The sequence below is a fragment of the Vicugna pacos genome, chromosome 4, assembly GCF_048564905.1.
Source record: "Vicugna pacos chromosome 4, VicPac4, whole genome shotgun sequence".
Taxonomy (NCBI): domain Eukaryota; kingdom Metazoa; phylum Chordata; class Mammalia; order Artiodactyla; family Camelidae; genus Vicugna; species Vicugna pacos.
This window is the reverse complement of record NC_132990.1, coordinates 77,523,567-77,549,555: the sequence shown is the minus strand read 5'-3', so window position 1 is coordinate 77,549,555 and position 25,989 is coordinate 77,523,567. Positions and strand designations below refer to the sequence as shown.

The window sequence follows — 25,989 nt, the reverse complement described above, 5'->3', positions numbered from 1 at the left end:
TGCCCTGGCGGCTCCTTGACGCACACAGTCACCTGTGCTCCTGTCAGCAAGAGCCATGGGCATCCCGCCTCCACTGCACCTGGTGCTGCCATGTCCGCGTGCGTGCAGGGCCCTCGTGCTCGGGTTGTGTTGCTGAGGGGTTTAAATTTTCCGTTAAATGCATGATTTTTTTTCTATAAAATCTCAGTGAGTTCTGTAGTCTTCATCTTTTCCAGCCTTTTATAAAAGCATTGCGGCACGTATCCTTTGCTTAGGTCAAGCGTCAGGCCAGTCCTAAAGGGGCTGAGTGAGACCAGACTTGTGCTTTGTCTCCTGTTGTTTAAGCTGGGCTGAGTTAGCTGTGTCTCTCTCCGTGTCTGCCCAGGTTCGCCAACAGCCTTCCAATCAACGACCCTCTGCAGACAGTCTACCAGCTGATGTCGGGGCGGATGCCGGCCGCGTCCACGGTCAGTGCGGGGTCCACGACAGCCCCCCACGGCCCAGCTCTCTGCTCAGAGCCCACTCCCGGGAGAGGCTGCCTCCTTTGATGTGAAGCCTGGGTGTCTGTCCTCTTTTACCTCCTCATTGTGCTCATGGAGCTCAACCACCACAAAATTAAAATGACACTCTTTCCAAGAATAAGGGTTTTTCTGCTTTGTTCTGCCTTCAGTGCTGTGGAGACGAGAAGTGGGGAGACTGGAGGCCACATCTTGCAATGGTTTTATCCAACTTGAACAACAACATGGACGTGGAATCCAGGACAATGGTCACGATGGGTGATACCCTAGGTGGGTCGGGCGTGGACGTGGACGGCTGACGTGGGCGGGCAGCTGTCGAGCTGCTAAGGCCACGAGCCTTTCCCTCCGGAGTCTCCCTGGTGTCTCCTGGCAGCCGGAGGGTGCCCCCCGTCCGGCCCATGACTGAGGCTGGGCCTGTTTTATGTCTCTTCAGCTTCCAAAGGCCTCTTAGATGCGGCGCACTTCTGTTACCTCATGGCCCAGGTTGGATTTGGGGTTTATACCAAGAAAACCACAAAACTTGTCTTAATTGGATCAAACCACAGGTGAGAAATTGAGTAAATGTAGTGTCATCCGTTTCCTCTAGAGAGGAAGCGGCCCCTCCTCTGGCGAGCCCAGACGCGCACGCACGGGGCCGTCGGTGGCGCCCTTCCATCTTCGACATGCGGTTACACATTCCAGGTGACCTGCTCCAAGATTAACTCATTTCCTCAACAGTTTGCCGTTTTCAAAGTTTGCAACCAACGAAGCTATTCAGAGGACAGAGGCCTATGAGTACGCTCAGTCCCTCGGGGCGCAGACCTCCTCCCTGCCTAGCTTCCAGGTGGGTGGGAACCGCGCGGGCTCCAGCTCTGACGGTCGGGCTGACAGGGCTTCAGTTATTCCGGGTTTTCGGTGGTTCAGGGATTTTAAATTTTCCCATAACATAATGAAGTGTTTTTGGAAACTTTGAGATGATTGCTCGAGAACTGAACCCTGTTGAATTGAGGGGCTTGTGTTTTGGTTTTTATGTTTCTTATGTTTATTTTTGGGGGGAGATAATTAAGTTTCTTTATGTATTTTTTGATTAATTAATTTTTTAGTGGAGGTACTGGGGATTGAACCCATGACCTTGTCTATGTTAAGCATACACTCTACTACTGAGCTATATCCACCCCTTGCTTTGGTTTTTTATACTTTAAATATTAAAAACCTTTAGTATTCAGTGTCAAGTAGTTTCCTGGCAGCTTTGGCAGTAACATGGGGATCGCACTGCCTGACCCCGAACTGTGTGTCGGAAACGCTGGCTCCGCAGACCAGGCGCCACAGAGAAGGGTTCCAAGCAGGTGGCAGTCATAGCGGGGCACATGCCGCATTGTGGTCTCTGTAGTCAGAGCTCTGGCAGCTCTGTTAAGGGTGTTGAAGAGAAGTGAGTTTCTTAGCAGCTTAGTTGTTCACTCTGATGTAAACCAGCTCGGGAATCGGGACCAGTTCTGCTGCGGGCAGGTGTAGGGGCACGCAGGAGAGATGAGAAGTGTCCAAAGCAACATCCGCCTACAGGGCGACCCCGGGATGATGCTGGGAGGCGGTAGCAGGGGAGGCCGGGCACGCCAGCTCCATCTGTCTGTTTCAGGTGTTTAAGTTCATCTACTCCTGCCGCCTGGCTGAGATGGGGCTTGCCACGCAGGCCTTCCACTACTGCGAAGTGATTGCCAGGAGCATCCTGCTGCAGCCACACAGACACTCCCCGGTGCTGCTCAGACAGCTGGTCCAGGTGCGCCTTCCACAGCGTCGTCCCCACCGTGCCGGCACGCGGGGTCTCTTGATCATCCAGGTGCTCGTGACCAATGGGTGCTCTAGACTGACTCTTGGCTGAATTGAGACACTCACTGTTCTTGGGCAGGGGATGGTGTCTTCCACCTCAACATGGGAGTCTCGTGCAGGTGCAGAACTTAGCAGCGAGCTTTGTAGTAAGAAGGACCCCCTCTTCCAGAAGTTCGTGTCTTGAGGCATCTTAAGTCTCGCAGTTAACAGTGTAGCTTCCGGAGTCCAGCCTCCTGGGTCTGGTTCTGGCTGCGGGACTGCTGGCCCCAGGTTCCGCTCTAAACCGGAGACAGTGTGACCAGCCCTGGGCTTTGTGAGCCGGAAGTGTGATGGAGCAAGACAGTACCTCGCCAGCCCCAAAGTGGCCGCAGCCTGTGTTCCTTTCCCCCAGGAGCTTCATTTTTGAAAGCGTGCTCGTGTGATGCCTAGAATTTTCACCGTGGATATTTTTAGACATACAAAGATAGGATAACAAGTGAACCCTTGTTTTCGTCCCCCAGCTTTAGCAGTTAACATGAGGCCAAACTTGTTTCATCTATTCCCACCCCTGGCCCCCACAGTCCCCCTCCATCCCCCCTTCCCTCACCCCACAGACCAGAGTGCAAGGAGAGTCGGGTGGAGGCAGGGCGGTGCTGCGGGCCCCGTGCCGGCGCCAGTGGCTGGTTGCCGTGATGTGCGTGCTGAGCCTCGGTATAAAAGTTTAAGGACCGGTCACAGAAGCACGATGGAGAAGGGCTTACATAGCGCGTTAAAACACGCGCTCCAGACCGTAACGGGTTCCGCCAGCGTGATTTTGCTTACCATCCCCCGTGGTAATGGCCTTTGTTTCCAGGTCGCCTCCCAGTTACGCCTCTTTGATCCTCAGCTGAGGGAGAAGCCGGAGGAGGAGTTCTTTGTGGAGCCCGCCTGGCTGGCCGAGCTGCGGCGGGTGGAGAAGCAGGTCCAGGTGTGGTTTGCTTCCAGTCAGAGGGCTTGACACTGAGGGTGTGGGGCAGATGGCACGGTTCTGGAGGCACGCATTTGTCAGAGCCCTAGTTCCCGGGCCAGGCTGGTGCTCCTGGAGCCCAGCAGACTGAGCGGGTCGGGGGTCAGTGTCCAGTGACATGTTTCTTCTTAGGAGGGCACCGTGGTGTGGAGTCAGGATGGAACCTTCCCCCTGCGCTGTCCCAGCACCCCCAGTTCTGAGGCAGGACAGTGTGACGGCCTGGCCCTCACTCAGCTGGCGGGCTTGGGCACTGACAACCCACTGCTGGTGCCGCCCGGGCCCAGCGCCGAGCACCTCAGCCAGGACGTGTGGCTGCTGCCCTCAGGTGAGCCAACACGCCTTTCTCTCTGCTTTCTTCCTTGGTGAGCCTGCTGCTCTCCCAGCTTAAAGGTCTGGGTGAGTGGGCATGTGGCCTCTTTGGCTGGGAGGTGGAGGAAGTGGGGAGAGGACTCAGGGAGCATGGAGAGCCAGCTTTGGGCCAGGAGGCTGCTCACCGGCTGTGCTGGGGTCGCACTGTGGCTTTGAGCCCGTGCCCCATGTCCCGCTGAATGATGTCCGCCCCCAGCCCTGAAAGGTGCATATTCCACCTTTGCCCAGCCAGACCAGTGATGTCCCAGCAACTTCAGCCTTTGTGCTTTGATGATTGATTCCCTGTACCTTAACGAAGGAAACGTGTCCTGCTGGGCATGTGCGAGAGGCTGTTTAGTAGCTGCCAGACGGCTTTTCAGGTGACCAGAGTGAGCTCAGCACCTTAGACCTTCTTGTCCATGTCTCTATGCAGCTCCGTCGATGCTTCCTGACAGCCAATTGGCCGTCCCCGCCAGGGTGCCGATGTTCCCAGTGCCACCATCCATGGGCCCTGTCGAGCCGGGCCCTGGCTATGGTCCCCCCGGGCCTGCACTTGGCTTTTCAGAGTCCCCAGGGCCTGATCCAGCTGCTCTGTACCCGGGGCCTGGCCTGCCGCCTGGTGCACCACCTCTCCAAGAGAGTGACCACCTGCTCCCGGACCCCAGGAGCCAGGTCCCAGGTGGGTCTGCCGAGGCACGGTCCTGGGGGAAGAGCTGAATTGGGTTTAAGTCCAAGGAGGTGACTGGGGAGAGATTTGGAGCAAATTCTTTTACTTAGTGTGTACCCAATACTCCAGAAGTCCTAGGCTGACTGGGTTGATCCAAGGTTGGTGACCTGGTTTTCTTTAGGACATGAAGTGGAAGTGGGTGGCCAGGGTGGGCAGGCCGGCATCGAGGTGCCTGGCCTGCGGCCCCTGTGAACCTCACGGGAAGCTGTGCCCTCCTCACGGGGGGCAGATCCATCCCCAACCTGCACCTGACTGTCTTCCTGACAGCCCGGCTTTAACAAAGAAACCATCTCCACGAGTCCGGGAACATTTTCAGTCTTGGTTTCTGCAAACAGGGTTGGGGAGGCATGGCCGGGAGGAGCTGTGTGTCCCCCGTCGGCACCTCACTCCCCGGCTCTGTGCTTGGCCCCGCCAGGTCACGCTGTTCCTTTCCCTTGACAGGAGCGATGCCGCAAGAGGGTCCCCGTAGAAGCTCACTTCTGGAGTCAAGAGAAGAGGATTTTGGTGGAAAATTTGCTCATATGGTACTTCCCCACTTTTTTAAAAACTGTTTGTTTTCCATAAACACCACTGAATAGGTACTCAGACTCTGTTCTTAAGTTGTAAGTAGGGAGATGATACTTAAGATTATGGAATTATTTTTTCCATTGTTTCTTAAAGAGAAAACTTGAGTCCTTAGACCATGAAGACATGGTGAAAACATCCATAGGGAAAAAGGTGGTTTAATGCTGTAGAAATATGGGGCTTTAAGGAAGGAGTGCTTGTCTGTAATGAAACCACTTTGTCAATTTTAACTTTTCTAAAATGGAGAACTTCCCCCAATTTTTGCATTTCTTTCTACCATAGAATCCCTAAAATTTTCAGTGGCTTTTTGAAATGGAGATTGACTTAATCAGATATGTTTGCTATAAATGGCACATCTGTGCTGTGATCCCAGTGGGGGTGTGGGGGCGACAACCGCGTTCTGGAAGCTTCTTTACAGACACCAGCTCTTTATGGGCCCGTCAGTGGGGGTGGCTGCTGTTCACACTCTGTGTGCCCTCCCACTAAAGTGTTCTGTCCCCGGGAAAGCAAGGGTGGCAGGTAACTGTGCTGAAAACAGCATCTTAACCTGGGGTAAGTATTTTCAGAAAAGTGTATCATTGGAGGTGCACCTACCCCGTTCTGCCCAGTCCCGTCCTCCGTGCACATAGGTACCCATGTGTTCCTGCCCAGCAGTCCCATTCAGCTCCAGAATCCACACTTGAATATTGTATAGCTCCTTGAAAAGTCTCTCCCCAGTGCCCCCTCACTCCCCTCTGCTCATCGTGGTCAGGAGCCTCTTGGCAGCGCTGTCAGGGCTCCCAGAAGTGCCCCAGGTGAGCCTGCCCCCGTCTTTCCTTGGGACAGGGCCCTTCGAGGACACCGCTCGACTCCGAGGTGCCTCCAGCCTGGGAGGGTGCCGGCTCGAGGTCCCTGCCACCGTCTCCGTCCCTGACATCGGCGCCCGAGATGAAGAGAGCTGAACAGGCGGCCAAAAAAGAGACCAAGGAGCCTAAGAAGGTGATGGGCAGCCCACCTCCAGCTGGCAGGGCCAGGGCTGGGCAGGGGGCTCAGCCACTGGAAGCGAGGACAGGGCGTTTGTTTCTTTTTCATTTAAGCCAGACGTTTTCTCAAAGTGCAGTAAGCATGTGGGAAAGCGTGTGGCCCTTTCTGTGAGTCTGTGTCCACATATGACCAACCACCCCTGGATCAGAGTTCCTGGGGGCCCCACGAGTCCAGGACTGTGGGAGTCTACCCCTGCAGGGTGGCCCCCGTTCTGGTCTCTGGCTCCACCGCTTAGTTTTGGCTGCTTCCCAGCTTCGTGCAGAGGAGGTTCACCCTTGTCATCATGGTATAGTGACGTCTGTGCCACAGTTTTATCCACCCTTTCTCCTAACACTGGACATTTGGGGCTTTTTCAGGTTAGAGTTTCCGAAATAAAGCCACATGAGCGTTCTTATCTGTCTTTTGGTGGCAGATGCACTTGTTTCTCTCAAGTGTGCCCCGAGGTCACAGACAGCTGTGTCCAAGTTGGAGTGAGCTGCCAGCCAGTCCCCTGGGCATTGTCCCAGGGGCCCCTCCGGCAGCCTCTTTGTTCACAGTGGCAGCCGCAGTCCAGTCCTCGTCCCCGCCGGCCTTGTGCTGTCAACCCTGCTCGTTTTGGCCATTCTGCTGGGATTGGTGACACTTGATTGCAGTTTAGTTTGCATTTCCCTGACGAGTGATGGCGCTGAGCGCGTCTCGCGTGCTGCCTGCCACCCTCTGCGCTTGTGTGTGGGGCCACTTCCCGTCTTCCCCTGACCGTAGCTGGGCACTCAGTCACCTGCAGTTCTTTGCCTGTTGTGGCTCTGAGTCCTGCCTGATGTGTGTATTGTGAGCACCTCCTCCCAGTCTGTACCTTTTACTCTTGGCGGTAGCTTGTGAAGAACGTGGTTCTTCAAGTTCAGCTCATGAGACTTTAATTTAATAGCCAGTGTTTTAGGTAAGCACAAACGTAGTGCCAGACGCGCATGAGCCACAAGGTAGAACACGGCCTTCAAAGAAGCTGTGAGTAAGCAGTTACTCCCCTCCCCACCCCAGTAGGTGCGTCACTCTGCTGCAGGTTCAGGGGAGCAGGCTGGGGGAGCGCATGGGGTTTAGTACAAGTGAGGTCACCCGGGAGCACCGAGGGCCTTGTCTTTGGGACCTCCCTGCCACCTGTCCCAGCGCTGTCACTCCTCAGATGGGAGATGGTCATAGGCTGCTCACTTGGCATTTAGAATGAAAAGCTCCGTAGTGCAAATGATTGTTCTAATTTTTTTAAGTTGTGGTTAAATATACACAAAACTTACCATTGTAACTGTTGTTAGTGTGCGGGTCTGTGGCATATGTTCACATCGTAGTGTAACCACCACCACCTGTCGCTAGGACTTTCTCATTGTCCCAGACTGAAACTCCCCACTAAACACCAGCTCCTCCTTCCCGCCCCCGCCCTGGGCATCTGATTCCTGTCTCTGTGGGTTTGACTCCTGGGTCCCGCCCTCAGGGACTCCTGCAGGATCGCCCTTCTGGGTTGAGCTAACTTCACTCAGCATGATGTCCTCAAGGTTGTTCTGGTGGTTTTTATATTTAGACTAGTGAATCCTGGTTTTCTCGTTGGCTGCCTGGGAAGAGAAGGACAGAAGCTTACTTGCCAGATGACAAGAACAAATCGGTGAGCCTGGCGAGCAGGGCGCTGAGGAGCTGGTGGGTGCCGTGTAGCACGTCCGTCCGCTGGTCTGCACGCTGCGTCTCAGCTTCAGGATGAACCCGGCAGGTGCCTCTCAAGTAATCGGGTTCTAGTTCTTCTCTGCTTCAACCACTGAGTGTTTTGTTTTTGTTTTGTTTGTTTTTACTTTTCATAATCGTGGCAGATCGTCTGGGATGAAAAGAAGAACCGATGGGTGGATGTAAACGAGCCGGAAGAGGAGGCGAGCTGGGGGCGCTTGCTGTGACCGGAGGGGGCCCCTCAGTGTTTGGGCGGGGGCGCTCCCTGAGAGGCTTCAGCCTGTGTGTGTCCGAGAGCAGATTTCTGAAGTGCTTTTTCCCTTTCCAGAAGAAGGCTTTGCCCCCGCCTCCAACGTCACTTCCCAAGGCTCCACAAGCTGCCCACCCTGGTCCCGGAGGGCCCCCCAGAGCCTCTGTGAACATGTTTTCTAGGAAAGCAGGTAACAAAGTCAAACCAGAGATCAGAGTGAGTTTGGTTAATTTGTCCTGCAGATAGGCCAGAGTTTAGCAATGATGAGGCACACGTTAGACGGTAGTTTGTCACCTTACAGGAGGGAATCCTGGTTGTATGAGGATGAGTCGTGGAGGAGGATGCCAGGCCTCTTAGAGATTAAAACAGGCCTCAGAGGCCACCTGCCTCTAGTGAGCAGGTCCCGTGGTCGGAGAAGGGCTCTGGGAGCGTTGTGGTGCGAATGGCCCTCACCCCAGGCCAGATGCCGCACACACACTCTCAGCCCTCCGGAGAGCCCGCTTTCACACCCCGCCCCTGCGCCTTGCGGGCTCCTGCTGCCCTTTGGAGCAGTGGAAGCGGTCATCACTGTGCTGGCCTGAGCCTGCTCCCTTCCCGTCACAGGCGGCAGCAGAGCACGCTATGTGGACGTGTTGAACCCGGGCGGCCTTCAGCGGAGCGAGCCAGCGCTGGCCCCCTCGGACTTCTTTGCTCCGCTTGCCCCCCTCCCGATCCCAGCTCACCTTTTGGGACCACACCCAGGTAGGCAGCACGGAAGCAGTGCCCGTGGGAGCCCTGGCGTCCTGACCTTTGGCCCTCCTTCTGAGAGCCTGTGGCTTTAATCTCCTTAAGGAGAACGAGCAGCCAGCACGCCGAGAGCCTGAGGTTGGCCGGTGCTGGTTTTTGGGTCTGTCTCCCTTTGCCTCCATTGGGGCGGACACGGTGTGGACCCTTCTCGGCTTCTTTCCAGTGAACCACACCCCCGCCCCCCAAGATTTTAGACTAAATGACCACCTCTCACACTGTCTCCTCCACAGATGCAGAGGACGCACCACCTGCAGAGGGGGCTGGCAGGGAAGGGCAGGCACCAGCTGGGGGTCCAGCCAACCGAGAGTCTGCGTCAGAACCCAGGGTGAGCGGAGCCGTGGGACGGAGGGGAGGGCCCAGTGGGGAGTCGGCCCTGGCCTTCTGCGCGTTGAGTTCCATCGTGTGCACAGAGCACCCTGTGTCTCCCAGGAGTCTCTTTGCTATTGAATGTCCTCCGGGGGCTGTAGGTTAGAGCCACGTACGTGTTACGCAGTGATTTTGTCTTGCTGAAATCACAATAGTAAAGACAATTTTTTGAATAATTAAAACGTATGTGTGAAATACAGTCATTTAGCATATGGTCTCTGAAGTTGAATGGATCTGGGTTTCAGCCCTGGTTCTCCATTAACTGCCATTTAAAGTTTGGGAAAGTCACTTACCTAAGCCTCAGTCTCCTGCTTGGTGGATACAGTGACAAGACCATCAAGTCACCAGGCCGTCGCAGGGCCCAGCGGGCCCTCCTTAAGGATGCGCTGGTGGTGTTGGAACCTGTGGGACGGCCGGCCCCGCTCTGCGGGTACATGCAGGAGTGCTGTGCGTGGAGCAGAGTGGCTTGTAACCTGGGCAGAGGGCCAGCCCGAGTGCTCTGCCTCCTGTGGGGACGCTGGTTCCCTGGGGTGTGCTGGTGGCTGCATTTCTTCCTTTTCCTGGCAGGTGTTCAGTTCTGCGGCCCCGCTCCCTGGTTCTGAACTGCCCCCCTCCAGAGCAGACGGCTCCCAGCGGGGAGAGGTAAATGGCCCCGGGTGAGAGTATCTGCTGAAACTCTGAGCTGAGGAAGGTCGTTTTTATTGTCAAAACAATTTCTTCCTTTAAAATGGATATTAATGGGTGTGAAAAAGGCAGCTTGGAAACTTTTGAGGACTTGAAAGTGTTGTGCTCCTTAAAAAGTCACACTTGTTTCAGCAGAATTGTTTGGGGGCTCCAAACAGAGCAAGGGGTTGAGTGCGTGCTCACCAGCCAGCGTGGCTTCTGTGTGGAGTTTGTCAAGTGCCCCGAGGTCATGCTGGCTGAGGCCCGGGCTGGCCGGACTCCTTCCCCTGAACCAGTGGTGTTTCTTAATAAAAACTGTACCTTAAAATAGGAATTTAAAGCTAACTCTGGCTTTTTCCCAATGAATTGTATTGACTCTGATGGCCTCATAAGCTCTGGAATTACACTGACAGCTTGGAGCAGTGACTTGCATCTTGATTGTTTGATTTGTCTGTCTCTGTGTGTGTTCTTACTGTTTTGTAGCTTTCGCGCTGTAGTTCAATGAGTTCATTATCACGTGAAGTCAGCCAGCATTTTAACCAGGTACCTGTGGCTGGCCGTTCTCACTGGACTTGGACTTGAACTGGGCTGTTTGTCTGTGTCGCTGTGCTGGCTGGTCCCTTGCTCTCGGTGTCTAACATTACCTCTCGTCTCAGCCAACCGTCACACGACTGAGGATGCGGTGTTCCTGTCTTTAAACCTTCTGGAAGGGTGGTGCTAGATACCCAGATACACTGACAATCGAATTGAATGAAAACGTTCATAGTGAACCAGCAAGTTCTGGAGTCCTACACTTTCTGAATTGATTTTTCCAAGTGACCGGCCTCAGGCACAGCCTTACACGTGTGTGTGTTTCAGAAGCCGGGCTGCTCTCAGTTGAAAGGAGGAGTTTGTTTTCTGACGGAGCATGAGAAGCTTGGTTTTAGGCCAGGTGGGGTGGCAGTGACCGCTGCCCTGTGGTCAGTCTGGGTGGGACGTAGAGGAAATATTCCGTCTTCACGCGTATCGTGGAACGAAGCTTTGCCCGCCGCTCGGCAGAAAGGCTTCGTGTGATTGGTTTGCATAGTAAACCGCTGGGTTTTGTAGCTGCATACTTTGGGCTGAAGTAGCCAGAAGTCGCTTCTAACTGCTCCAGCTGATGCCAGCGGGCCCCTCGGGGCCCCGCACTGCCTCGCCTGCGTGCTCTGGTCTCTGAAGCGCTGTGCTCTGCATGTTGCTGTGGTGTTCGCCATTTCTCTCTGAACCACTAAATAATTAAATCCAGTGTTGCAAGAAGTATCTAGACCTGCTTCTGTGCATATTTAGAAGTCGTACAAATCCTGACCCAGAAATAGTGTATTTGCAAGTGAAACACAAACCACTTTGTAAGTTAGTTGTTGAGATGAACTCTCTGTGGTTCTCAGGCTCCCAGTGCTCACACCCCTACAGGGGCCCCCCCCGGGGGAGCAGTGCCCTTCTACAACCCTGCCCAGTTTGCGCAGGTAAGTGCCCTGGCTGTCCCTGAGGGGCGGGTGGGAAGCTGGAGGAGGCCTTTCCCCCACTGATGACCCCGACTTGCCTGCTCACCCTTCTCCCTTCGCCGCCACCGCCATGGGTATGAACGCCGCCACTGTGCCCGGGGTCCTGCCGCCTCCTGCTGGTCCACCTCCCTCCCCTGTTGGCCTTGGCCACCCCTCACCTGGTACTTGTGACCTCCGGCAGGGAATGTTCCTGAGCGTTCCCTTTCATTTCTCCCCACCTGCCTTCTCTCTCCTCCCTTCCAGGCTCTTTCCTGCAGAGTAAAGACGGCTGCCCGTCTAGGGGGAGCTCAGGGTGGGACGAGGTCTGCGGGAGGTCTTGGCGTTCAGAACGTGAAACCTTCCCTGATCCCCGGTTGTCCCAAGGCAGCCCCGGCCTCTCTCCTCCCAGCCGCTGGCTTCCGCCTTAGCTGGCAGTGGTGGCCTTCCCGGCCTGCCGCCCGCACCCTCCCCTGGTCCCCGGGCTGCCACCTGCTTGTTCACTTCAGGGTTCCTTGGTTGTTTTCTCCTCTCCTGTCATCTTTATCTTATGGGTTATGCCTTTACAAACGCTCCCTGGCTTTCATTTCAGTTAGGATTTTCGAGGGAGCAGGAGTAGATGTCCACTGTCTTCCCATGGGCGTCCCTGTGTCCTGTCAGTAGCAGGCCGGCCCCAGGCCCTCCCTGGAGTCTAGGCACTCAGCTGTCGGGTCAGCCTGACAAGACTGCAGGCACCCTTGAAGGGGATGTCAAGACGGGGTATTGCCTTGGTCAGTTATCACGGGTTTGCAGCAACAAAACACGCAGAACATGCATGTCTGTTGAGAGAAATGGTCTGTTCTGGCTTGTTCCGTTGACCCGCTGATCCTTCATGGAGGGTGGCCCACCTTGGGGGTGAGGGGCCAGGTGTGCGAAGTCAGTGCTGTCTGTGTTGTTTCAGGCCTCTGCTGCCTCGGGAAGTTCAAGGACGGGAAGGATTGGCCAGAGGAGATACCCAGCATTGAGCTAGAATGGTCCGTCTGGATTAGTGTTTGGAACCCTGAAATTATTACCCTCCACCGAGAGCTCAGGCTGATTGCCTGCAACCTCTCTTCTGTTCCCAAATGGACGGCCGTGATTCAGAAGTACCTTCATTTCCTCCTCACCACCTGTCTTTACACAGTTTCGCCAACAGTGATTCCACACCTTTAAGATGCTGAATGACAAGAGTAAATCTTTGACTCAGAATCTTTCATTCCTTTTAAGGATCCAACATTCTTAGTCATTTAAGGATGTTACACTAAGCAAAGCTGCAAACATCTTGGCTACAGGAGAACCTTGCTTTTCCGTAACTAAGGCATCTCTCAAAACCGAACAGTGAATTATTGCCAAGTCACCCCACGGGGTCCTTCAAGATGCTAGAAGGAAGTGGTGGACCCCTGACTCAGAGGGAGGTGTTGGCACCCACCCTACACGCAGAGGCAGTGGGCTCCCACGTCACTGTGGCTGAGCCTGGGAGGGGGTTCCTCTCAAAGGAAATGTGGGGTTAATTCAGCGAGTTCAGTCAGGCTCTGCGGGAGGCCCTGGTTACTGAAGTGCATTTCTCTCTAGCAGAGCTGGGTCCAGCTTCACTTAACCTTCCGCGGCCTGATCTGGCCCGTGAGGGACTCCACGCAGCCGAAGGAGCTGGCTTTGCCCGTCCCTAGGGGCGGCTCCATGGTGGGGAACGAACGAGCCACAGGGAACTCGTGTTCTGACGTGGCTGAGCCCAGCTAGTCAGCCACGTTAACACCTGGTCACTTGGGGGACTTTGAGGTACGTGTGTGTAGCCTGGTCAGACTCCCCGTTGGAAGCTCTGGGTCACCGTGCTCCCCGAACCAGTCGACGTGGGGCTTCCTCCTGGGCGGTGTTCACAGCGCAGCCCCGCTGACTGGCTCCTCTCCCCTGGTTGACTTCATATAAGGGAGTTGGTAACATCTCGAAAAACGTAGCTTAAAATAATTTCTTGACGGAAGCTCTGGAATCTGATCTTTCTGCCCCTGAACTTTTCCCACACCGAGCTCCGGGGGAGCTGACGCGTCAGCTCTCGGCCACGGGAGGCCGCAAGGAAGACCTCCTCCTGTGGGCTCAGAGCTTTAAGGCTTCACCGACTGTTCCTAAAACTTCACATTCTTGTTAAGTCTAAAGGGACTAAAGAAAAGATTTAAATATTTATAAAAATCATTAGGAAGTAATTTCTGTAGAACGCTGGGGGAACACGGTTGGTTGGAGTTTTAGACCCAAGTGTGAGGTTGTGTGTGGACCCGGCAAGGTCCGCCTGTCTTCCAGGGTCACTTGTCACCTAGGAGAGACCCACAGTGGTTTCCAGAGTGCGACACAGATCTGTGACTGATCCATATTCCTGTCACCTCGCTGACGGGCAGTCTGCCGTGTCCCTTGGTCAGTGCTCCGTGTCATTCCTGGGACCTGAGACCCTCCTGGCACCGTCAGCTCCCCCGTCAGCCCTGCCCATCATTCTCTGTCGACTGCCAGTGACTTTTGACTCAAGAAGCTTCCTCTGAGGCGGGGAGCTGCTATTTTTCCTAAATGCAAATTGTTAAATAAAATATTTTGCTCTCTCAAGCATTTCACCCTGCCTCTTTTTGTTTATTGGGAGCCAGTGAGTCTCCCTCTGCAAAGCCTGGGAACCCTGGGCCTCACCTGCATTTTTTTTTTTTTTTTTTGGTTGGAGAAAATTAGGCTTATTTACGTATTTTTTAATTATTTATTTGTGTGTGTGTAAGTACTGGGGATTGAACCCAGGACCTTGCGCACGCTAAGCATGGGCTCTGCCACTGAGCTACACCCTCGTGCTCACCTGCACTTTATTGTACAGAAGCTCCTGGGCCACCTGAGTCTGTTCGCGATCCTTGCTCTTCATGGGCAGAGGAAGGAGGACGCCTCTGAAGGGTGGTGGGTTTGACATGGAATACCCTTCCTGGTGGGAATGAGAGATGAGGCAGTGCTGCTCCCTGGGGACCCCGGGCAACACCAAGTGTTCTAGGATTCCCTCTGTCCGAAAGGCCCCCAGCCCGCACACCTGCACGGGCATGGGGGCGGGGCTTCGGGGCGGGGGGCGGAGGCAAGGAGGCCGCAGGTGCACTGGCGCCCACCAGAGGGTGCCCCCCGTCCTCGCTGTGCGCGGCTGGGTCCTCCGGCCGCCAGGGGCCGCTGCAGGCGCCGGGTCCCGGCCGCCCTGCCTGCCGGTTGCCGGGGAGCGGCCGCCGAGGCCCGCGGGGCTGGAGAGCGGGCGGCTCTGAGAGGTGGGGACACGGGGCGCGGGGTACGGCGCGAAGTGACCCCCGGGCGGGGGCGCGGCGGGAGTCCTGGACGAGGTCCGGGGCGGGGGCTCGGGGCCCAGGGGTACTAGGCGCGGGATCACCCCTGGGCGGGGGTGCAGGGATCCGGGGCCGGGCGCGCGTCGGGGCACGGGGTCCTCGGCGCGGGGCGGACCGCGGGGTCTTAGGCGCGGGGAACCCCTGGGCGCGGGGCTCGTCTCCCCTCCCTGCCCCTCCCCCGGGGCTCCGGGCCGGTCGTTGCCCTGAGGAGCCCCACAGCCGGCCAGGCTGGACTCGCAGGTCCTGAGTCAGGGGCCTTCGCAGCCGGGGCCGCTGACCTGCTCAGGGTCGCCCGCTCTCGGGGCGGGCACTGCGGGCCGAGCTATGGTGGTAGGCGCGCAGGTGAGCGGGGCGGGGCCGCCTGGCTGCGGGAGGAAGGGGCGCGGCAGGGTCCCCATCGGAGGCTGCGCCGACGGGGAGCTTACTTGGTCATGCCCCCGCACCCCACGGGAAGAGCAGGCCCCTCAGGAGGGTGGACTTCCACCATCCTAAGTTGCTCCTGCTTTCACCCACCTCCCAGGAGGAAGCCGCAGGCCAGAACGTCTAGATGCTACTTCTTGCTGGCCTGTTGCTGACCTGTCCGCTCCGTCACCTTTAGGAACAGTAAATTGGCATCAGGGCCACGGTGGTGGCAGGCTGATAGCACACTTTCTTTAGGTTCCAGTCGGGGACTTAAGACCTTCAGGGCTTCCAGCCATGCAGCAGCCAGCCCTGGTGGTGCCGGACCACCCCAGGCCTGAAGGGGAGCCGCTGCCGGTCCTCTCCTCCGTGCCTCGCCCAGCGACGTCTGACCTTGCACCCCTAACACTGGGAGTCGCCAGTAGCCCCAGGAGGAGCCATCTTCTGAGTCGGCTCGGCTGCTGTTGTCCGTGAGGGCCGGCCCCTGGACTATGCCATCTGAGTTGGCGTGTGTGGGGCACTCGGAGGCTGCCCCCCAGCAGCCCGCCGCCCAGGGGCATCTGCAGCCCGAAGGCAGGATGCTCAAGGGGCAGCTCCCAAACACTGAGGAAGACCTCGTCCCCCGCCCTTGGTCCCTGCCTGACAGCCGGCAGGCACCTGAGAAGAGCCCAGTGCTCCCTCCTAACATCCCAGCACAAGTCACCAATGAGGATCCACATGCCAAGGCAAGAACCTTTGCACCTAAGCCGCCGACGAGGCCCCGGCTGGAGCGAGCACTGTCCCTGGATGAGAAGGGCTGGAGGAAGAGGCGTTTTCGAACCAGCCGGGAGGACCTGGCTGGGCAGAGTGGGGCCAGCCCTTCTAGGGGCTCCATGCAGGATGAGGCCCCCAGGACCCCCACCCACAGTGGCTCCCCACCCTGCCTGAGCACCTCCCTGCAGGAAATCCCCACAACCCGCAGGGCCCCCTGCAGCTTGGGTGGGGGCCCCTCCTCGTGGGGGAACTGTCTTTCTGGAATGATCAGCACTTCCCTGGACCTCCTGCACCGGGATGGGGCCTCGGCCGGGAGCACCCCCAGGCTGGCCAGCCTGCTTCCCCCACGCCCGCTGCCTGCCATGGACCAGAACGTTGCCTCCGAAGCCCTGAGGACAGCAAACAAGGTGGACTCGGATCACGCGGACTACAAGCTCCGCCTGCAGGCCAGGCTGTTCCGGGCCCACAGCAGCCTCGGCCCTGGCCGGCCCCCGAGCCCCCTGGCCAACGACGACTGTTCCCTTCACTCGGCCAAGTCCACCTTCAGCCTCCTGGCACCCATTCGCGCCAAGGACGTCCGGAGCAGGTAGGGCCTCTGGGGTGGAGGGGTGTCGTCCGCTGCCTTTGTGCTAACCTTCAGATGCAGGTCCCATGAGAACCACAGGAAGGTTCTCCTAACAGCATGTCAGGTGCTGGAGCAGCTCTTCCACCACTGACCCCCTTGGCCTAGCGCCTCCCCAACTTTGAGACGTGCCTCTCATCTCTTGTAAGAACTTAGGGCTCCCCTAACCCAGGACGATCTCATCTCCAGGACATCCTTTACTACATCTTCACAGACCCTGTTTCCAAATAAGGTCATATTTGCAGATTCTGGGGGTCAGGGGGCAGACAGAGGGCCGTCTTCCCCTCCCTCTTCCCTTGGTGAGCTGAGCAATAGAAGCCAGGCAGGTGATCCCTCTCCAGCCCTGGAGTGAGGGCCGCTGTCCCCAGGCTCCCTCCTGCTCTCTCCATCAGCGAGGGAGGAGCAATGTTTATTATTATTATCACAAAGTGAGCTACTTTGTTAAGTTCATCCACTGTGAGTTTCTCGTAAAGAGCGAGATCTCTTAGCGCATTTGAAGTGTTTTTATACTGTCTGAATTATACGCAACTTACGTAGATGTAGCACGTGTTATAGAAAACGAGAAACACATCTCAAAGTTACAGACAAGCAGCAAAGGTGGACTGATGGGGACACCCCCCTCTTCCAGACCCTCTGTATGTTCTCAGATGGGGTGGGCTTTGTAAGCCACGTGGTCTCCGTGGCTGTGGGACACACACATCAACAGCCACGGCTGTGCATCAGGGGCACTGTTCAGGGACAGCAAGATGTGAATTCATGTCATTTCTTCATGTCACAAAGTACTTTTATTTTTAACCCCAACCTTTTGAAAGCGTAAAAGCGATTCTTGGCTCGCAGACTGCACACAGCCCAGATCTGGCCGAGGTCAGGCCGGGGACCCAGGGAATCGCCCTTGGAGGGGCTGCTCTCTGGCCACACAGCGGGCGGCCCGCTGGAGGAGACGGCACTACAGGCAGTGGAGGGGGTTTGAACACGGTCGGTGAGGCTCCTGCCTCCTGCCGTGCTTGACTTCATGTCCTTCAAAGCTTGGTCAGGGTTCAAGAGTCTCCTGTGTGGGCCCGGGGCTTGGGAGCCATACTCCAGACCTTATCTCCTCAGAGGGATCGGCGCCTCTTTGAAAGCTAAGATTTCCTCAACAAGCTGGAGTGAAAAGAGCACGTGAGCAGTGTGCAGGTTTCTGGTAACTGACTCGGGCTTGGCCCCAGGCGCCCCTTCCCTTCTTGGGAGCTCGATCAGATGGTGCAAACCCTTGGTGAACAGGCGAGCTGGGATCGGGGTGTCCACAGTGGGGTGTCCACCTTCCCGGAAGGTGCAGGCCAGAAAGTAGACCAGGGCTTAAGGGGTGCACTTGCTGCGGAAATGCCTGTCTGACCAGGTGAGAGTGGACCCCAGGACAGAGGCCAAGCTGGTGATTGCCCAGTTGGCCCAGCTGCAGGAACAAGTCCCCCACACAGGCCTCCTGCAACGCAGCGCCCGGTTGCTCGCCTCATCACATCCCAGAGCCTGAGCAGCCCCCCGTGGTTCACTCTCAACACTGGACAGGGACGTGTCAGGAAACAGGGAGGGGCCTCGGAAGAAACCAGAAAGTGTGCCGGCAGGAGTGGGCGTCTGTAGGTACCGGTGATGAGGGGAGATGACGCAGAGGAGGGCCCATCAGGCGATGCCATGTGCACCCACCAACCCATCTTGGTGCCCCTGGACGGGGAACGGGACACGTGGAGCTGATCGGGGCACACCGCCAGGATGTGGGAACAGGTCTAGTCAGCCTCGAGTTGTCACGAGCACTCGGGAGATAAAGGAGTCTGAGCTGGGACTTCACAGGCCTGATGACCAGTGTCCCCAGCGTGGGCAGCATGGGGGAAGGAGGCCTGTCATGGAACTAAGAAGACATCAGGGACGGAGCAGGCCAACCCAGGGTGTGGCCATTGCCGGGGTCCCGATCCAGGGACCAGCCTGACTGAGAGCTGGGTTGGTAGTGGGCTCCTTCCAGAAGGAGGGCTCCCGGAGAAAGTCCCGCAGACAGTGCAGCAGGAAAACGCAGGGGCCTCCCTGCGTGAACGAGTCGCAAGAGGAGGAGGGAAAATTAGAGCGGGGAGGGGACACAGCCGTCACCACCCCAGCTGGCCCCCTGCTCACCTGCCCAGGCAGGGATGGAGAAGGCGGCCACCAGGGCCTCGGTGCGGAGGAGCTGGACTTGGTCCCCACGGGAAAGAAAGCAGCCCCTGTAGCCGTGGAGCAGGAACGCACTCGGGGTCGGGCGGGACCGGGACGGGCCGGCGCAGCTGCCACCAGTTTCTGTGCGGTCCCCCAGCCGAGAACGGTTTTCACATTGTTGAAACAAAAAACTGAGGCAGTACTGACACCCTTCGTGACGTGTGAAAGTCACGTGGAACTCAGGTTTCAGTGTCCCTAAGTAGAGTTTGACTGGCACACGGCATGCGTCATTCGGTTCCTTAAGGGTGGTGGCTGCTGTCAGCCGAGTGAAAGAGGCCCAGAGTGAAACACCGCGGCTGCTCAAAGTGTCAGTGCGACCTTCAAGGCAAGAGTGGGGCAGGGTGGGCCTTTCTTGTTCTTTGTCGGGGCCTTGTTAACCATTTGCAGGTGGTGTCCTCTGAAAATCTGAAAGTGGATTTAACTGCCACGTGTCACGTGCAGCACGTGTGCGCTCCCAGTGCTTGAGGACGAGGCCAGGGCCAGGGCCCTCAGAGAAGGGCCTGCGTCCTCCCTGAGGTCTGCTTACAGCCAGAAGCCCACCTCGACCTCTGTCTGTGGCCCTCCCAGGGCCTTGCCTCTAAGAGGTTCCACAAAAAAGCCCAGAATGTCCCCTCACATCCCTTCACCTATGGAGGTGAGAAAGAGAAGTCGGAAGTCTGGTGTTTGTGGAACTGTGGACCTGGTGGTCTCCTGAGAGGGCAGGGGACCCCGATGCTGGGCTCCGGGCCAGCTGGCAGGGACCTTAGGAAACCCCAGCTCTGGGAGAGAGGCTCCGGAAACCGAGGCCTCAGTGTTGCCGGGAGGCTGAGGCCGGCAGGCCTGCCCGCGGGGCGTGCCCTGCACCTGGCCGCTTCGTGGGCCATCCGCTCCCACCCCTAGCGCCCAGTTCAGTCTGTCCCTGTCCCCACAGGAGCTACCTGGAGGGGAGTCTCCTGGCGAGCGGGGCCTTGATGGGGGCGGATGAGCTCGCCCGGTACTTCCCAGACCGGAGTGTGGCCCTCTTTGTGGCCACCTGGAACATGCAGGGCCAGAAGGTAAGCAGGCCGCCCCCTCCCACCCTGATTGGGGCCAGGGTTCCTGCCAGGCTCTTTCCGGGGCCTCCCCAGCTCGCCCGTCACCCTCAGCCCCGAGGAGCCTCCTGCCCGTAACACTGACTCGGCCACCTCTCCACCCTGACGACAGGGCGCAGGGGCCCAGGGCTTCTGTTGCACACACACTGCGTTGTTAGAGCGGCTTTAGGTTCACGGCATACCTGAGAGGAAGGGCGGAGGTCCCACAGGCTCCCCGCTGGCGGCGCCCGTCGCAGGGCCCGGCCACTGCAGGCAGCCCAAGCCCACGGTTCCCCTTGGGCCACTCCTGTGTGCGTCCTGTGGATCCTGGCACATGTGGGGACACACATCCACCCCTGTCCTCCACAGAGCAGCGTCTGCACCATTATCCCAGTCTGTTTCCCATCGTGAGTCCCTCATTGGTTGGGACTCCCCATCCTCTGCCCCACCATGCCCTGCCAGGGTCCCACTGCGAGCCGGGCACTCAGCTCCCTCAGTCCTTGTGGACTAGGTGAGCATCCTGGCCGCCAGGCTGGGGCTTTGCATGCTGGTTTCTGGGGAAGCCCATTGGATGGACGCTGTCCCAACGGCCTCCTGTGCTGCCAGCGCCTGAGTCTCCGGGGACACCCTTCCCACAGTTAGCGGTCTCCCCCCTGCCTGTGGGGCTGGGCATGGACGTCCTCTAGACTGTGGGTGACCCTGACACCTGGCAGGGTGAAGGAGATGACTGTGGCCACCAGTGGGGGCTCGGGCTATCGCCCACGTGTGCCAGTGTGTTTGCTGCCAAGAGGAGCAAAGCAGCCATGTCCTGGGCTGACAGCAGGGTGACGGGCAGGGAGGAAATGGCACAGGGCTGCAGCCCCCACAAAACAGTGACCTGAGCGAGACAGAAGTGATTGTCTCTCGAGAGGAGGCAGTTGCCCACGCTGGTTTCTCCGTCGTCCTCAGGGAGCCACTCTGCCCATCCACCCATGGCCCTCACCCTGGGCCAGAGGGCCAGAGTGGGCCGGCAGCCCATGGCAGGGCCAGCAGCAGCTGGGGTGAAGACCAGGGGGGCTCGCTTCCCTCTCTGGGGCTGCAGTGAGAGCAGAAGCACAGGGGAGGGAGGCGGGGAGCACACTTAGGGGACGGCCAGGCTCGGGGCTGGATGCAGCAGAGCAGACAGTGGCTGCACTGTGGGCAGGGCCGAGGCGGGGGGGCGTGGCGAGGAGGGGCGCCGACTGGGCCGTGACAGACCAGGGACTCCCCACCCTTGGGAGAGGCCGTGGGGTCTGCAGGCCGAGCAGGAGCCCTGCATGCCAGCCTCTCCGGCCCCTGCCAGGCACTGCTTCTTTCCCACAGGAGCTGCCCCCAAACCTGGACGAGCTCCTGCTACCGGCTGAGGCCGACTATGCCCAGGACCTGTATGTCGTGGGGGTCCAGGAGGGCTGCTCCGACAGGTAGGCGGCTCACCCACTTTCCTGCCTCTGCCCCGCCCTGAGTCTCTGAGCTGCTGGTCCCACCCAATCCCTGGGAACAGCGGCTCCAGTGGGCTTTCGGGGCCGAAGCTGCTATGGCTGGAGGACCCCGTACGGGGCAAGACACAGGCCACGGCCAAGCCTGGAATCTTTTCCTTCTCAAATGGTGACTCACAGAATTTTGAATAAATGAGATCTACCGTCTTGTAAGTGAATAGCTGATCTAAGAGACAGTAAGGGCAGCGAAGCCTGGCACGTCCTCTCGGCTCTGAGCCCAGCCCTCAGTGGTGTCACTCACCTGTCCTAGGTCTGGCGGTGGCCCTCAGCTGTGTTTGCAAATTGACCTGGTGAGGGGAGTGGGGTCCCCGCCCCTCGAGCAGCAGTGGGAGGCCTGGCCAGAGCGGAGGCGCCCCGACTGCACAGACCCTCGGAAGGGGCTCTGCTCCCCAGGGGTCCTGGCCTCCAGGGGAGGTGGCCTCACTCCTGCCCGGCCCTGGAGCTCTCCCTGGGCCTCTGCTCGAGTCTCCACCAGGGTACCAGCCCCGTCCGTCACTGGGGCCTTTGGGAGGCAGCGGGAGGACATGGGCCTGTGACCATCACGGGAGACGCCGAGGAAGCGGGTCTCTTAGGGCCTGGTGGACCTCTCGTGCTACTCGATCACCGCGTTCCCACAGGAAGAAGAGCTTGCTTCCCTCCCGGCTCCTGGGGGCTCTCTGGGGCTGGGGCGGGGGGCTGGCGGAGCTGGGAAGCCCCCTTCCCAGGCCGACTGCTTCCTCACCGCAGGCGGGAGTGGGAGGCGCGCCTGCAGGAGACGCTGGGCCCGCACTACGTCATGCTGTTCTCTGCGGCCCACGGGGCGCTGTACCTGTCTGTGCTCATCCGCAGGGACCTCATCTGGTTCTGCTCAGGTAGGTGGCCCAGCTGCACCGCGTCCCCTTCCGTGGCAACCACGGGGAATCGATCGGCTATGTTGGGACTCAGCGCTCTTCCCCTCCCTGCAGAAGTGGAGAGCGCCACAGTGACCACACGCATCGTGTCCCAGATCAAAACCAAGGGCGCCCTGGGTGTCGGCTTCACCTTCTTCGGCACCTCTTTCCTCTTCATCACCTCGCACTTCACCTGTAAGTCCTGCCCCAACACTGGGTGCCATCTGCCAGAGTCAGGCTGGGGGCAGAGGATGCCGGATCCCTCACTGGCCTCCCAGTACCTAAGAGGAGACCTGACGGGGGCCTCCCATCCAGATGGGCTCTGTCCTGAGCTTGGAAAGGTCTGCTGGGAGACGCTGTCAGCCTGGTGGGCCGGGTCCCCACGTAGATGCCGTGTGATTAGAGCACTCTCAGAGGGCAAAGGGGGGGTCTTTGCCCAGGACGTACCCCCCAGGTGCCCAGGCCTGGGTTCAGAAACCTGCCTCTGTGGAGGCCCTCACCACACCATCCTTGCAGCTGGAGATGGGAAGGTCAGCGAGAGGCTGGTGGACTACAGCAAGACCATCCAGGGCCTCGCCCTGCCCCGGAACGTGCCGGACACCAGCCCCTACCGCTCCGACGCAGGTGAGCGGCCCGGGCAGTGCTACTGGGAGATGCTTTACCCCGGAGACGTGCAGCAGCTGCCTCGCTCCCTGGATAGTTCAGTGGGGACGGACTGTTCAGAGCTTTTGAGAATCGAGGTCAGGAAAATCTGGAGAGTCACAGGGCTTGGTGCCTGCCCACCCCCAAGTAGTGACCATGCGCACCTACTCAGCCAGGCCAGGCAGAGTCCACGCAGCTGCCAGCCCGGGTCTGATCCTCGCCGCTGCCTCCCGTCTGTGCTGTGAGAAGCTGGGAACCCGAGGGCAACTATAGCCACTTGAAATGAAAGAAGGAAAGTCACAAACTCAAACATGACCCCAGAATGCCACGGAGTCTGGCCCTCACAGCCCTGAGCCCCCAGGACAGCATTCAGGGCTGCCACCCTCTTCCCCAGGGTGTCCTTGCCCCACTGTGGCTCTGGTGGGGGTGGGGACACAGACCAGTCTCTGCTGCCAAGGCCTGGGGAGGGCAGGGCTCATGTGCTTCCCTCTCGCGCCCCAGCGGATGTCACCACCCGCTTCGATGGGGTGTTCTGGTTCGGAGACTTCAACTTCCGCCTGAGCGGTGGGCGGGCGGCGGTGGAGGCCATCCTGAAGCAGGACCCGGGGGCGGACGTGCAGGCCCTGCTGCAGCGCGACCAGCTCACCCGGGAGATGAAGAGAGGTGGGGCCCAGGGGAGGCTGACGCCCGGGACAAGGGGTGACCCTCCTGGGGTTGGGGTGACCCTGGGCTCCATGCTGTCCCAGGGTCCATCTTCAAGGGCTTCCAAGAGCCAGACATCCACTTTCTTCCGTCGTACAAGTTTGACATTGGGAAGGATTCCTACGACACCACCTCCAAGCAGAGGACTCCGTCCTACACGGTGAGCCCGGGCTGGCCCCCATGGGGCGGACTGGATACCCTCTTGTCCAGGGCAAGGACCTGGGTGAGCCAGCACCCAACCTCAGCTGCGGGCCAGTGACCACTCAGCTCTGCCTCCCATGGGGCTGCCCTCCAAGTGTCGTTCTGAAGGGGGGCTCGCTGGCCCAGAGGAGGCCTGGCACGGGGCAGGTGCCCACACGGTGGGCTCTGGGCAGGCGCTGGGAGTGGGTGCAGGGTTTGAATCTGGGCAGGAGATGCTGCCCCAGAGCAGTGAGGGAGAGGCCTCAGGCATACCTGGCCCCGTCCAGGGCCCAGATGCCCGTTGTAAGCAAGGCTTGGGGCTCGGGCTCCGGGCAGGGCCTCCCGAGGGTGGGAGTTGACTCGGGACTCTGCTCAAGAGCAGCTGGGGTGACGGGCAAGCAGGCCAAGGCCCGTAGCAAAGCTGCCTCTGGGTGTTCCGGGCAGGACCGGGTCATGTACCGGAGCCGCCACAAGGACGACATTCGCCCCGTCAAGTACGCCTCCTGCCCCGGTATCAGGACGTCCGACCACCGCCCCGTATACGGCCTGTTCCGGGTCAGAGTGAGACCAGGGAGAGACAAGTCAGTATCCCGCCAGGCCTCCTCCCTCTGTCTGCTCCTGAGGTGGGGTGGGGGGGTGGATGGGGGGCTGGGAGTGTGGTGTGGCTCCTCGGGTCCCGCAGCCCCACGTGGGGGCTGCTGGCATTGGTTGTCTGAAGTGCTCGATATGCAAGTGACGTGCCAGAGGGTGGGGACCTCGCCCGGAGCAGCCCGAGGACAGCAGGGGTCACCAGCCCCCGCAGGGGCCTTCCCGCCACAGGCAGGGTCTGGCACCCTTGTGGGGGGAGGCCTGCAGGTCCAGGCGGCCAAGGGAACCCCTGGGCCCCATTCCTCCACGCGCCGCCGCCCGCAGGAAACACCACCCAAGCAGGAGCGGCTAGGAGGCGCCCTCCTGACGGCTCCTTCCCCCACAGCATCCCGCTCGCCGCTGGCAAGTTTGACCGCGAACTGTACCTGATAGGAATTAAAAGACGGATTTCCAAAGAGATGCAGAGACAGCAAGCGCTCAAGAACCAGCACTCGAGTACTATCTGTACTGTTTCTTGAGAAGTTTGCCGAAGGAGGGGGATTCGCCACCTGCAACGTGGGAGGGTATTTGGCCCAGACTCCCTGGAAGAGAGAGGAGGTTGCCATCTGGGACCTCTCCCTGTCTTTGGATCAGGATGAGCCACTCCTGGAATGGGACCAGCCCGTGCGTACTGACTCACCACCCCCGGAGCTCCCCTCACAGGGCGGCCCGCGCACAGCCCGACGCTGGCCTGCCCGCCCGCCCACGGTCCCTGTCGGCCTAGGCGTCAGGGCGGCTTCAAGCGGCTCGCAGGCTCTCCACCCCACCGCCAAGCTGCCACCTCCTCCGGCCTGGCTGCCGAGCCCTCACCTCCGTTTGCATGTCCAGATCCACAGCCTCCCTGCAGCCCCTAAACACCAGCCAGGAGCTGCCCGTCTTGTCTGAGCTCAGGGCGCCCAGTAGTGCTGGGGAGGAGGCTGCCCGGGGCTGGGTGACCCTGGGATCTCGGATCCCACGTCAGGGACCACAGACAGGACCCGGCTGAGGCTGGGATGAGGAGGGGCCGGTGGTTCAGGGCCACAAAACCACCTCCCTCTCCTCTCTTGGTCTCAGTAATTTCAGACCATTTTCAGAGGCGAATGGCATTCATATAAGAGGTGAGTTTCCCGGTCAAAGAAACCGTTAGAAGCTTCTAATGTCACCACCTGGCCCGCCTCGGCCAGCACCCCACCACGTTCCAGATTTCTTCTTCCTCAAAGGATTTAGAGCCCATCATTGCTTTGTGTCTTAGCCCATCTCTTAAAAACAGTGCAGGCTTTGAATGTGGGAAAATCTAGGGGCATTCAATCTAGTCTCTTAAATTATTTATTTTTCAGTATTTATATTTTTAAATAAATACATATATTGACTCTCAAACTCTCTCTGGCTAAAGGTTGAGTCCTAGAAAGAAACAGTCTGTATGCACACCCTGTTCTTTCAATGTTCTTATGAGGAGAGGCTGTCACATTCAAAGGCAGCATGTTTGGTCTCACGTGATCTACCTCTGCTGCCTGTGCACCCACAGCCTCGTCTGCTGCCCCCAGGTAAGTGTTCACTGAAAAAGGGCTTCTGGGGAGACCAGAGTACTTCAGACTTGAGTGAACCATGATGAATGATGGAAAGTCAATTCCAAGAAGTAGGCTATCAAACTTTTATTAGCGTCAGCTTCCAAAACGTGGAATGTAGATTTTAAAGCAATGCACACCCAATCTTTTGGTACAAGTGGGAGAAATTCCACTGAGAAGGCAGTCAATCCCATCTAATCTTTAGAAACTGTTCAGATTGTCTGAATGTGTAAAATTGTGCTCAGAAGAATGTGCGTTTGAGTTTTGAATCAATTGTGGTCACAGGGCTTGAAATGAGTAAGATTTTATGGATTCTTTCTGGGTGTTTTC

The 25,989-nt window shown here is 58.3% G+C and overlaps 2 protein-coding genes across 9 annotated transcripts in view; both read left to right on the top strand.

The window, feature by feature from the left end:
- Positions 1–12,415, top strand: part of SEC16A (SEC16 homolog A, endoplasmic reticulum export factor) — a 30,825-nt gene extending 18,410 nt beyond the window's left edge. For 4 of the 7 annotated variants that reach the window (XM_072960449.1, XM_072960446.1, XM_072960445.1 and 1 more), the window contains 19 exons: positions 365–446; positions 650–767; positions 931–1,042; positions 1,215–1,320; positions 2,110–2,250; positions 3,133–3,246; positions 3,418–3,610; positions 4,067–4,312; positions 4,802–4,884; positions 5,750–5,902; positions 7,494–7,574; positions 7,774–7,830; positions 7,956–8,067; positions 8,481–8,618; positions 8,894–8,988; positions 9,597–9,671; positions 10,176–10,235; positions 11,096–11,173; positions 12,129–12,415. In XM_072960449.1, coding sequence (XP_072816550.1) covers positions 365–446; positions 650–767; positions 931–1,042; positions 1,215–1,320; positions 2,110–2,250; positions 3,133–3,246; positions 3,418–3,610; positions 4,067–4,312; positions 4,802–4,884; positions 5,750–5,902; positions 7,494–7,574; positions 7,774–7,830; positions 7,956–8,067; positions 8,481–8,618; positions 8,894–8,988; positions 9,597–9,671; positions 10,176–10,235; positions 11,096–11,173; positions 12,129–12,197 — 2,113 coding nt within the window. In that variant the 3' untranslated portion in view covers positions 12,198–12,415. The remainder of the gene's footprint in view (positions 1–364; positions 447–649; positions 768–930; positions 1,043–1,214; positions 1,321–2,109; positions 2,251–3,132; positions 3,247–3,417; positions 3,611–4,066; positions 4,313–4,801; positions 4,885–5,749; positions 5,903–7,493; positions 7,575–7,773; positions 7,831–7,955; positions 8,068–8,480; positions 8,619–8,893; positions 8,989–9,596; positions 9,672–10,175; positions 10,236–11,095; positions 11,174–12,128) is intronic. The other 3 variants (XM_072960450.1, XM_072960451.1, XM_072960452.1) reach the window with 3 other exon arrangements.
- Positions 12,416–14,387: 1,972 nt separating this feature from the next.
- Positions 14,388–25,474, top strand: INPP5E (inositol polyphosphate-5-phosphatase E). 2 transcript variants are annotated; one of them, XM_031677724.2, is made up of 11 exons: positions 14,388–14,469; positions 15,202–16,282; positions 19,443–19,566; positions 20,923–21,020; positions 21,822–21,946; positions 22,040–22,159; positions 22,481–22,588; positions 23,108–23,269; positions 23,353–23,468; positions 23,933–24,069; positions 24,462–25,474. In XM_031677724.2, exons 2-11 carry the CDS (start codon positions 15,435–15,437, stop codon positions 24,592–24,594), a joined length of 1,971 nt encoding a protein of 656 aa, XP_031533584.1. In that variant the 5' UTR covers positions 14,388–14,469; positions 15,202–15,434; the 3' UTR covers positions 24,595–25,474. The 2 variants fall into 2 exon arrangements, with proteins under 2 accessions (XP_031533584.1, XP_072816538.1); XM_072960437.1 differs by lacking the exon at positions 14,388–14,469 and adding an exon at positions 14,724–14,886.
- The last annotated feature ends 515 nt before the right edge of the window (positions 25,475–25,989 follow it).